The 12,950-nt window shown below is 38.3% G+C and overlaps 1 protein-coding gene across 4 annotated transcripts in view; it reads right to left on the bottom strand.

The window, feature by feature from the left end:
• caly (calcyon neuron-specific vesicular protein) overlaps nt 1-6,502 on the bottom strand; it is an 8,743-nt gene extending 2,241 nt beyond the window's left edge. Inside the window, exons 1-4 of one of the 4 annotated variants that reach the window (XM_034899749.1) lie at nt 6,231-6,502; nt 3,462-3,626; nt 2,681-2,800; nt 834-947 (exon numbers count right to left, since the gene is read on the bottom strand). In XM_034899749.1, coding sequence (XP_034755640.1) covers nt 834-947; nt 2,681-2,800; nt 3,462-3,590 — 363 coding nt within the window. In that variant the 5' untranslated portion in view covers nt 3,591-3,626; nt 6,231-6,502. Of the gene's footprint in view, nt 1-833; nt 948-2,680; nt 2,801-3,461; nt 3,749-6,230 lie in introns of those variants that run through there. The other 3 variants (XM_034899723.1, XM_034899740.1, XM_034899730.1) reach the window with 3 other exon arrangements.
• Nucleotides 6,503-12,950: the final 6,448 nt, after the last annotated feature.

Here is a 12,950-nt window from a genome sequence, read left to right as displayed (position 1 = left end):
CCCCCTCCCCCTTGCTTTCCCCCTCACTGTTAAGCCTTTAATCACAGTTTAGTCACGCTCAGCCCTAATTAAAGACCCCTCTGATTCACAAGCGGCGTCCCAATTGCTGCCTGAGCAGAAAGCGGGGTCTGTAGCTCCCTCTCCCTCCTTCTCCCTCTGTCGCTCCCACTCTCTCATTTTCTTCTGCGAGATTCTTTAACTAACATGCGTGACAGCACAGGCTCACTGCACGATACCTCCAAGGTGTCACTGGGAGATAATGAGTTTGAGTTTCCAGCTCCAGTTTTCAGAGAATTCTCCCCAAGTGACAGATGTAAGGGTGTGTTGAGAAACAAAGCACCAGCTGCATTGTAGATGCTGTGTAAGTACCCTTTGATTGGGTGTCGCATAGACTACTTTGGCCAGGATAATGAAATGAGATGGTTAAGGGACATATATTACATGAGCTGATTCTGCTGGTCTCTGCTTTATTGCAGAAAGATGATAACCATTTAGATTTCTTTCTCTCCCTAAATCATGTAGATTAACTGTGTGTGGTATGTGTGTGTGTGTGTGTGTGTGTGTGTGTGTATGTGTGTCTCCCTTTTATGTATTGGTTCTTCCACCTTCATCCTTTTTATGTTACGCCCATAATTACAACGGGCCAGGTCGTAACAGTAGACACTAGTGCACTGCATGTGTGTTTGTGCACACTCATTTCCTGCAAGGATAATGAACATGAAATCAAAAAATGACATACGCCAAGCAGCGTTTAAATGGCTTGGACTGTGTATGTGAGCTCATCTATGTGTGTGTGTAGGTTTGTGTGTATGTGTGTGTTTATGCTTGCATACCTGAAGGATAAAACCCTCTGGGCAGGTAAGTTGGTCATACCACATGGCTTTGTACATCAACAGGAGGAGCAGGCTGGTCAGGAAGGCCAGTGTAATGAGGATCAGACCTGTGATCTGAGCAACAACACACACACACAAACACACGAACACACACACACACAAACCACTTCAGCAACAAGTGTCATCAATACTAAAAGAGTAAAGCTGGTAATATATTGTTATTCTGACTTCCCAACCCTTTCTGTGGCATTCAGCCCCAATCCCATTGGTTTCTACTGAAGACAGGTAAACTACAGCTACAGCTAACTTAAAAATGTCCCTTTAAAAAAGGCAAAATATTTTCATACACATACAATACACATTTGGTGTGGTAGGATTATTCATGGCAGCGGGACAGTGCATGTAGGATTGACTCCAGTGTGTGTGGCAATACAGAACACATCAGTAGGTGCAATTGTTTGGCTCGTTGTTGTGTTTTTAAGTCCAACTAAAATTAAATTGCATGTATTTGTCTGCTGCAGCATATTGATATCAGCTCTATAAATTTCTTCATCTGTGTTCTCCTTTGGGAAAAAAAAAATCCAAATTACAGGATGAAACCTTATTTCCATACTTTAAATTAAATTTTGCACAAAGCAGTAACATCAACGTTGTATCATAGACAGGGCAGATGGTCACACTGAGCCACAGAGTCAACGCACGTTGCTTGTTGAACAAGCCACCAAACAAACATTCACTGGTGACAGTGCACCGCTAACGTCAGTTTGCAGGTTAGATAGTTAATCAGCTGCAGCACATTAAACAGCCTGTAAACATTCCTGCAAATGTCACTTCAGTCAAGTCAGATGCTGGTGTGTTTCTTACTCTTCAATATTACTAACAACACACTGTCTGACCATGACATGTACGCTACAGTTTTACATTGTTTACTTTTTCTCCCGGCATTGTGGCAGCCTGCCGGGCAGCCGCTGTCAATCTAATACAGATTTTTTGGGGGAGATGAAAAAAAAGTATTTCTGATGTTTCCCCAGATAATTTTTGTCTTTCTTTTATTAATACAAAACTATAAACAACACATTAAAAGAAAATGTTGACAATATTTTAGACCACAAAAAGGGGATGACTAATTGTGGTTTCAGTTGGGCTTTAACCTTTTCTGGACAAGAATGGAGCTCTATGGCAAGGATGAACTATATCCGGCTTTGGATACATAATTAATACTTCAGTGTGATCCATCTATTTTGGCCAGGTTATCTTAGTTGGTAGAACAGGCGCACTTATATATAGAGGTTTATTCCTCAAAACAGCTGCTGTGGGTTTGACTCCGACCTGAGCCCCTTTGCTCCGTGTTATTCCCCCTATCTCCTCTTCCATTTCTTCATCTCTCCTGTGAAAAATAGCCTAAAAATCCACAAAAAAATAATCTTAAAAAAAGTGTGATCCATCTATAGGTGATTTTGGTCTTTTCATGAGATTTGTTAATAATAATAATAATAATACATTTTATTTAAAGACGCCTTTCTTGGCACTCAAGGACGCCGCACAGGGAATTCATAAATTAAGAACAGCAAAACAAATACTATACAACAGCAAAACAAATACTATACAACAGCAAAACAAATATTATACAACAGCAAAACAAATACTATACAGCAAAATAAAACCAATACTATACAACAGCAAAACAAATACTATACAGCAAAACCAAAACCAAAACTATACAACAGCAAAACAAATACTATACAAATTTGTTGACAATAAGAATAACATAAAAATATTGCCAGACTGATAGTTTAACAGATAGTTTAACAGAAGATAATTCCCCGGACACAGGGGGGTTGCTGTACCTTGGCTTTCTCTGAAACATCACTGTAGAAGTTGATATTCAGCTTCTTGATATTGGGCACATACAGCTTGTTCTTCTTCTTCTGCGGCAGCTGATATTGTGTTGATGTCTTTACAATGACCTGCAGCCGAAACAATGCACTGTTACTGGGACGTTTGTGGATACAAACTGAAAACCATTAATTAGCTGTTAGTTTTACATTATGGTGGATGGAAGATGATGTGCCCAGTGTTCAGCACAGGTTCAGTGATCCTGTATCCACTGAAAATTATTTTTTTGCATATCTAAAAATACAGAAGCATCATTTGCACAAACATCCAGATCTCATTGCCGCCTTAAAAACACTTTTGGGAGCCACAAAGTGTTTTTCCTGTTGATGTTTCAGGAACATCTAATTAGCCTGTGGAACATCCTGTGCTACTGAGTGCATCACCCAACAAAATTTGAGTGTGATGGCTTTCATCTTCCATTATGCATTCAAAGAGGTGCTTGCATTGCATGGGCTAATGCAAAGGTTTAAACCTGGGAAGGTAGGTAACGGCAGGAAAATACAGCAGTCTCAAAGTTGGGGCTCATGCTTGGAAGATGAGCCCGATTATACATTTGAATAGTGTTTGTCCAGATGTGACTAATCTGATGGCTATTTCTGTTATGCTGTAATGCTGGTTTGTTGTGGCAGCCGATACAACAACTTAGATACATAGTATTTTAGAGAAAAACAAATATAAGTAGGCAGGCACATAAACAGACTTACAAACACTGACCTAATAGGCTGCACTTACCTTGTCCGCAAACGGCTGCTGGAGCTGGTTGACCTCCAGGGGTGTGATGAGGGGGATGTTATCAAAGCCGTCATCCGCAGACGGCTGCTTTTCCAGTTTATCAGACAGATTGCTGCCTAGCTTCACCATAGCTGCTCTGTTGTCGAAAAAAAAGCCTGGCTAGATCTGGAGACCAGGGACAGACAGCTTAGGTCAGACTTACTCAGACTGGGTTCTTTTAACCAAATGTGACAGCGCTGCTTGTAGCTCAAAATCTGAATACTGCCAGGACACACAAAAAATTGGAGAAGATGACAGCGTGATTAGGAAAAACAGGATGGTAACAAGAGTAATACAGACTACGAAAAAAGGATAATAGAATAAAAAGGTATTTCTGATAATGCAAAAAAAGTAGTAGAGACAATGTCAGCCTGTTGGTCCACTACTTTGGTCCAGACTGAAATATCTAACCAACTATGGGATGGGTTGCTATGAAATCTAGTACAGAGATGCATGACTCGATTTGGATGAGCTGCATTGACTTTGGTGATCATCAGGTCAAAAGTTTTATTTTTCCAATATTTTGATTTAAGTAGACTACCTGCAGAGCTCAAGGCGATCTCATCAGCCAAAGTTGTACTTAGTGTTAATTAGAAACTATTTGCATACTATCACACTATACTAACAGGGTGAACATTGTCCTAGTGAGTATATTAGCATGCCTATGTTAGTATTTAGCTCAAAGCACCGTCAAATCACAACATGGGATTTTTACACTTCCATTTTTTGTATTAGAGTTGCTGGTAGGTGGATTTTGTTACATTTGGACAGAGCTAGGCTAGCTGTTTCCCCCTGTTTCCAGCCTTTATGCTAAGTTAAACCAAATGGTTGCTTGCAGTAGTTTAACACAGTATAGCTACCTATAGATATGAGAATGATTTCAAACCTTTTCATCTAACTCTCAGCAAGAAAGCAAATACACATATCTCCCCAAAATATTAGAGTATTCCTTTAATAACTGAATAAATCTGAGAGGTAAGTGGAATTATAATTATGTGGCTTGAAGTGGGGGCGCCATCTTATATGTCTTCAGACTCTATTTTTGCAACCATCCTAATACAGTAGGAATACTTTCCTACTGGTTATCCAATCCAGTAGACCTAGTTTCACACATATATATATACAGTATATATATGAGATTAGTCATCATACACTCACATCTAATGCGCCACCAACACAGCGCTCAACGCCCTTCTGCTCTGATTCTTTCTCTCCTCGATCAAATGATCATCTGACTGTGGAGGGAAGAGGTGAGAATCTACTTATCTCTTTCACACAGTGCAACACAACACCTTCCCTTAGCCAAGGACCCCACAGGCCTTACTGACGCCACTGACTCCCAATAATGATACACTCACCTGGGGGCAAAGTTTTTTTTATGATGCAGGAGACATCCCTTTTGCACACAAAATGTGTTTTTAATAAAATATACGGAATCAATAACTAAGGCTACCGACACGACACATCTACTGTGAATAAATTCTGCTAAAGAAGGAATGTCTCTTTTAATCTATATTAAGTGGAAATCTTAAACCAAATTTAATTGTGGACTTAGATTCCAGCAGACCAGGTCCACAGAGAATAATGATGCAAAGGGATCACCTCTAAATTGTGTAAAAGATGAAGATGTATCTTCTGATGCCAAATCTGTTACATTTTTTTCAAGCAGTTTAATATCAGCTTTTGTCAAGTGAGAAACAATAAGGAGCGTAAGTAAATATATTATTCAATAAATACAGTACAGTGTGAGTGGGTGGCTAGAGTGGTCATGCGGACCACCACTTTTCCTCCCCGCTGTTGGAGGGAAATGTGAGTACTTGATGAATCATTCTGAATCTGTGATTAAATGAGCCGGGTGTCACTGTCAAACACTCAGTGTCCCCATACTGACAGAAAACCAGAGTTGCAAATGACACACTTTTAAATGCACAATAGTTAATTACGCACTATACCCATTATTAGCAGAACGATGGCATGAATATGCAGCTTAATCCGTCACCATAATCTGACATATATATAGACTAACAGCACAGGTAAAACAGCTTTCTGAAGGTGAAGATTTGCTGTGTTAGGAATAGGTGAGAGTGGGTTCTTTATGCCTGTGCCTCTTAAGTTCCTCAGGGTTCACTGGTCATGCATATCTCAACTTGCTGCATTGAAGACTGCTGCGAGAAGATGTTTATAGGATGTGTAACAAGTAATCAAAATGCAGAGATGTTACACAGCACAAGAAATAGATAGAAGGCTGGAACAACATTTTCTATCTAAAAAAAAAAAAAATCTGAATTAAACAGCATTTATTATTCCAGCCGAGGACGCCTATCTTTGCATCTAAATGTCACAATGTACATTTTTCTACATTATAACGCTTGTGTTTAATGAGTTGCGTTATTAGCCTGTAGCCTATCCAGCCAAAAGGACGATCATTAGATGCGTAGTTAATTGTAGCCGTTTATGTAACGTGGAGGTAGCCTAGCGCAAATTACAACGCAATTCAACCTGCCAGAGAGACATAAAGCCTCACATAACACCCGAATAAAGATGTAGTTGCAGATGAAAAACCATGAATCACCTGCGGTTAAATCACTAAATCACGTCGTATGAAGAAAGGTCTCTTCTTTACCGCAGCGGTAGGCTGCAGGCTCCTTACCCGCAAACACGTGTGTGAAATACACAAATAAATGGCATGCGCACTCAAAAACATGAATGTAGAAAAGGGGATAAACTTACTGTGGTGTTCTGTGGTATGCCTTCTGTTGATGGGATCGGACCCCACTGATGCTGACGGGGACTCTGTGTGAACGCCGGTTGCCGTGGTGATGTGTGATTCACGGCAGAACTGCGCATGTAATTCAACCCTGGAGCTGCTCGTCCTCCGGAGGAAACTGGCAGCTCGGTGTGAATGCGCATCTTAACGCGACTCACAGGGATTGTGGTTGATCAGGAAATTGAGTTTTGGCTGTGGGAAATAATCACATCTCGGTTTATCCGAGTGTGTGTCATCAATGCGGTAAGACAGGCCCTTAAGGTTTAGTTCGTCTCTGAGTGGAAACACATAGAGTGTGAATAAGCCTATGCACGTAGTAATTTGATTGCGGCTCGCGCAATATTGTGTTTATAGTTCGATGTGTTCACATGGAAAGAGTGCATATGATCAATAAAGTGCAAGCCAATGACGCAATTATAACATAGGCCACAAAACCACATGCACGACTATCCTATAACCCCTAAGCCATAGCTTATTGTGTAAATGTAATGTTGGTCTATGGTCAACCCAAACTTATAGGGACAACTTATTCTGTAGGCCTATTTAGAATTACTTTGGGATATTTTGATAGTCTATAGCCTACTTTTTATAAAATTAGGTTTTGTAATTTAAATTACAATTTTTTTTGTCTTTAAATATAACATGTATCCACACTAAAGGCAGCGTTATGGGTTTCTGCATCTGCTCACCTCAGTCAGGTTAGTGGGGTCACTGGTGAAAATTAAGTTAAGTTGCCAACGTTTGGTCAAGTGCTTGCCTTGAGTTATTTCTATTTTACTTCACAGCATTTCCGTTTTCTCTTTATATATACTACATTTCAGATGGGAATTGTGTGCTTTTGCCACAGTCTATTAGACAGCTTTAGATAACACTTTAAGTCGCCTGTTTAGCATTTGTAATCAGTAGGTTATGTATAAAACACTACAAAGTAGTAGTTGGCAGATCTAATATTTGATTTGTTTATTAGTATTGTCAATAATTTGAAATTCACTTATAACCTCATATATATATATATATATATATATATATATATATATATATATATATATATATATATATATATATATATACATATATAATATTATTATTTAAGTGTCTAAAATGTTTCATTATATTCATATAAACAACAACCTTCAACATGTAGGACTACATCTTCTATAACTACATTAGTGTAAACTATAATTCCACATTGTTTACTATAAGCTACAGTGTAAATAAAGACTATTTTAAATCAACATTACAGTTTTTGTTATTTTAAATACACTAATTCAGCTTGCCCAATTTATTAGTTTCATCAAAGTTTGGGTTCTTTACTGCAATTTAAAATAAAGTCCTCCAGCTGCAAAACATGGGTTTGCAATGATGGACAGAAGGCCAAAGGCCGTGAGACCTGGTGCTCGGTTGCCTTTGACCTACTAACTGATATCCTGTGACCCGGGTGACCTGTGGAATTTTCAAAGACATATTCAAGCATTTGTGTATTTTTGGATTATTGACTCTTGAATGAAAGGGGTCCTGCTGTGAGGAAGAGTTAGGTGGAGCTGCTTACTGAGGGGTTTTTGTTCTGTGGTGATGCGGTTCACCTCTCTCAGTGAAGGAGAGGAGGAGGTGATGCATATGCAGAGGTATGTGTCAAAGAGAAGTGAAAGATATATATTTTGAGCATTTATTTATACATGTGTGTATGTGAGTGTGAGACAACCCTAGAGAGAGAGAGAGAGAGAGCAAGAGAGAGAGAGTGGGAGAAGAGAAGAGAAGAGAAGAGAAGAGAAGAGAAGAGAAGAGAAGAGAAGAGAAGAGAAGAGAAGAGAAGAGAAGAGAAGAGAAGAGAAGTGAAGAGACGAGAAGAGAAGAGAAGAGAAGAGAAGAGAAGAGAAGAGAAGAGAAAAGAGTGATGTGTGTGGAGAATGAGTGGGCAGAAGGAGCCAGGCCCGTCTGCAGATTTAGATCAACCTTTTCATGGAAAGAGGACCCATGCTGTTTTCCTCTTTGGCCGTGCCTGACTGTATGAATTCATTATGCCTTTAGGGGAGCACTCGTCCAAAAATCAGCCCTGAACCCCCCCCCGTGCCCCCCTGCCAACCCATCAATTGGGCATACATTTATTATTTTGACCTTTCCTTTGCGGGGGAGTGACATCAAAGTGGATCTTCAACTAGTGCCTTTGCAAGAAGACGGAGGTGTCATCCTCACAGTGTGAGAGGCAGACTGCTGGCCTGCGCTGGTTTTGTTGTCGGTGAAGAAGAGAGACGGAGTCTGGTTCAACATAATTAAAATGAGAATCAATAAGGCTGCGGTGTAAGGAAGGAAAACTGGATGAGACCAGGCGTGTTAATGTGTTGGCATGTTTGTTTGTGTGTTAATGAACCTATGAGACATTCAGATAATTTGATAAGTTCACAACAAATGTGGTATTTATTTTATTTTATTTTTTTGACATGTAAAATTCGGTTTGTATGATAATAATAACTATACTATTATTGTTTATATTTTTAACTCTGAAACTGACTAAACACCAGCTGAGTCATTTGTCATATTTTTGTTCCATACAAAGCATTACAAAAACAAATCGACCCACAATCTAAAACCAATCTGGTTTTGAATCAGACAAAGCTATAACTGGTAATTTAATGACTTTTTTAGTAACTTAGAGGTCCCAAATGTTTTTCTTGGACGTTCTATAAGAGAAAAATATCTGCTCCTAAAGTTACCCAAGAACACAAAAAACATTTAGCAGTAAATTGGTTCCAATTGGCAAAGTGAGTTTTGACATTTTAAGGTCATTAGAGAGACAAAAGAAAATGTCATGAAAACCAAAAAAGTAATAAATAAAAAGAATTTCCACGCATTTTTAACTCGTAAAATCATTTAAATGGATTCCTTTCATCATGAGATAATATCGCCAACAGAAACTGATAGTTTGTTCCAAAAGTTCCTCCTGTCACATTTGTAAACATAATGAGGACGACTCCACAATATCCTACTTGAAGTACCAACACTTTAACTGACTGTAGATTTGAAGCCTTTGTGTTGTTTTATTTGAGACAAAGTGGTGATGATGTGGTTAAAAGAAAAAGAAGTCCAGATGTTGGTGTTCAGCATAAAGAATAAGCACAGTGTTTCCTTGTGTCTCCAACGTTTTCCCACAGCCATTACCTTTCATTGATACAAAACATACAGTATGAAGATCATCATTTTCCATATAATCCAAAAGTGACAACCCTTATCTTTTTAACTACCAATTTGGATATTAAACATTGTAAAGTTTTGTATACAAATTATACAAATTTTACATATGTATATATAATACATATTTTCAGTAAGAACAGGCTAAATCATTGACTTATTGACTGTAACCTCTGTGCTATCACAATGCCTAGTGCTCAAGGCCTTCAAAAATAAGGTAACGTTTAGTATAACAGGAAAAGGTTAGCAAAAGAATACAAAATTCACAACAAAACAAAACTATTCAGTTATATAGTTGTAGACCCCATCTGTACATCTGTTCAATTGTAGAGTAAATGAAAGCAACCTAAGGTTGGCTTAGGTCACCTAATAATAAAATGTCTGGAAAATATGCATTATTTGGAATCCATCATCTCAATATCTAAGATAAATTGGCCTATTTTTGAAGAAACATGTACATATTGAAGGTAAGCCTACTATAGGTAAAGTAGCTAATATGGTACCTGTACAGTTAAGCTTAAAGATTCACTCTGCCTTCCACACGTTTGTTTAACATTAAAACATGTATAAATAATGACCATTTATTTTCATAAATTTGACAAGCTGTAACTAAAGGTATACAATATCTCCAGTGGGGGGTCCCTACTTGGTCTCTCTTCCAGATAACGGGTTGGAGAAGACCCCCAGCATAAAGAGATCTGCAGCAAGACTGGCCCTGTAGCGGCAGCTCAGCTCTCCTCTACCATCCAACCGTTCATCATCTCTTCTCTGGTTCAACGGAGCACAAACTCAACAGAAAACTCATCTTCTAAACAACATCTCCCTCTTCCTGCGGAAGAATGCGACCTATCCGGGCTTTCAAAAAGTATCTCATCTGTCTCTCTCCCAGTTAATTCACTGTCTTTCTCTACAGTTATTGCCACACCAATATTAAAAGAAAACCAAGGTGGTTATTTCTATTTTGGTTAGGGCTTTATCTGTGGTACTCAAAATTGTAAATACCAGCAAGAACATAATTAAAATGCCTGGAATATAAACTGGTAATAAGAAGACAACAACACATGCTAAGTGTAAAGTATTGTGTATTGTATAGTCTATTACTACTGTGAGTTTCTAAACCCTCATTACAATATCATTTTTTACTATTGTCTTTTATTTGCTAAGCAAAATACTACAAAAGAGTAATTGCGCATTATCAGAGAAACTTAATTTGTTGGCATTAATCAATGATTTTTTAGGATAAAACTGAAATCTTTTTTTTTTTTTTTATTGCAAAAACATAGTTCCACTTGTTGAAAAACTAATAGTTTCAAGTGAGTTGCTCCCCACTTTCTGTCTGCTGTATATTTTGTAATTTACCACATCATGTCAGCAGCAGTCCCTGACCATACTGTGTTAATTTATCCAGGACAGGCCACTCAGTATATTGTTTCAGGGAATCTGAGTGACATACAACTGGACCGTGGGTAGAGAGGTTAAAAAAAGCCTAAAAAGTAGCCTATCCAAACATAAAACTGATCAAGTTTCAAGTATGAGATAACTGTAAAAATCCTATTCATATATTGTGTTCATATAATAGAAATGCCGTTTGGTCCTTAGTCACAGCTATTGCAGGGTTTTACATCAACTGCTTTACCAACAGAGCCATCTAGTGTCTGATTTGCCACAGAACTCCAGAGGTATTCATCATCAACAGATGGCAGCACCGCATCAACAACAATCCGACATAGGACCGTATTTTCTTCATTTGATAGTTGGACATTTAACATTTAGTGATTTATAGACTGTTAAAATGAAAATAAAACTATACATTTATAGTTTAATGAATGTAACAACAACATACTTGCGTGCTGTAAAGGTTTTTTAATGGCAACAGATGAATCAGAATCATTGTGTCAGTCATGAGTTAATGTTTTGAAGATTTAGATATCAGGTGTTGGTAGGGTCTCTTAATAGTTGTGCTATGCACTACAGAAAGTAATGTGTAATGAATGATGTTTTATCAAAAGTTATTTCAACCTCTCACTGGACTTTGAAATGCTGCAGGTTTTTTGATCCTTAAGAAACCAAGATAAATCTTCTTTTTAAAAACACATCGTTAGATGGTCTACAAAAAGAAAGTCACAACACATGCTTTCTAAGTTCCAGCATGAATGTAAACAAAATAAAAGGTCAATATAACTTTAGCAGAAGTGTCATGTCAGTGTGATCTCGTGAATTTGAAGTATTTATATTGGACCCTGAAACTACCTCTATGATCTTTGTACAAGAGCGGTGCACAATCTTGAAGTCAGTGGGTTGTCCCCTCAATACAGTGTTGTAACACCGAGGCTAGGAAGTGAAAGTCCACCTAATGAAGACTACTAAGTGGTCAATTCTCCCACCTCTCAGGACCATTGAGACCTCTGTCCAATGCAGCTGCCTTGAGACAATAAGGAGAAAAGTGAAGGCCACTGTGGATTGTATCTGTACCTTTTGGGAGAGGTCAGTGAAACCTAAGGATGATATTTTTAGCTGCCAAACTTGTTCCTACTCCTGTTTGTTTTAGGGCCACCTTGGTTAATCTTGGAAAACATCTCCTCCTACCTGAGCATACAGTAAACCAGATACTTTACTTAAGCTCACCAAAAATACACTTTTTCAGGTTGGCTCTGGGTAATGTCGGTCTAAAGCACTTCAGTATTGTGCCAACAATATTGATGAGGTTGAAGTAGGCTAGGGCTCCAAACCACTTGAAGGAAAGTTTGATCAAATTGTCCTAAACCAGGGGCTTGTGAGTCCCCACACATCCGCTCAACAACTCTGACCTTCAGCACCTCCAGAAAAGTTCCAAGCTTTTCTTTAGGCAATGCCATGGGTCAACACATCTAGATCCCCGCCTTTAGCTGCACTAATAACATAAACCCCAATGTGTATCCCTGCAGTTGGTGGGCATAGACTGTTAAAAAAATCCTGTAACATGAACCATTGGTTTATGGAGCAAACCCCTCCACCATGGTAAGGTTGAAAATGATCTTTTTGATTAAGTGAATTATACATGTATGGATTTAGCGGCAATGCAAAACTAATAAAAGTCAAACCATAACCACTTTGATAAAATGTTTAACAGCAGACTTGATGATTTGTTTCCACCGATTTTGGCATTGTTATGGGAAATTACATTTAACCATGATTTCACATGCCTTCTGTAGGATTCATATAATCATATTATTCATTACATTACATTGCAGAGTTGGGACATTTTCTTACTGTACATGACCAAATGAGACCAGGTTGTCCTTAGCAACTCAGTACTTTTACTCGGCTGTCTTTATTTTTGTTTCAACAAAGTCTCACTTCAAAACTTCTCCTCTCCTGCTGTACAGAAAAATGTCAGATGCAGAATCTTGTTAGAGAAAATGATAATGAATTAAACAAAAAGTGTTTTAACATTACATTTTGAGAAGCCTTCTAAAGTTCTTAATAATTGCACTTAAAGTTGCATGTACAAGGGAGCA

Source organism: Etheostoma cragini, chromosome 2 (genome assembly GCF_013103735.1).
Source record: "Etheostoma cragini isolate CJK2018 chromosome 2, CSU_Ecrag_1.0, whole genome shotgun sequence".
Taxonomy (NCBI): Eukaryota; Metazoa; Chordata; class Actinopteri; order Perciformes; family Percidae; genus Etheostoma; species Etheostoma cragini.
Note: the sequence above shows the minus strand (reverse complement) of the source record. Positions and strands in the feature narration are given on the sequence as shown.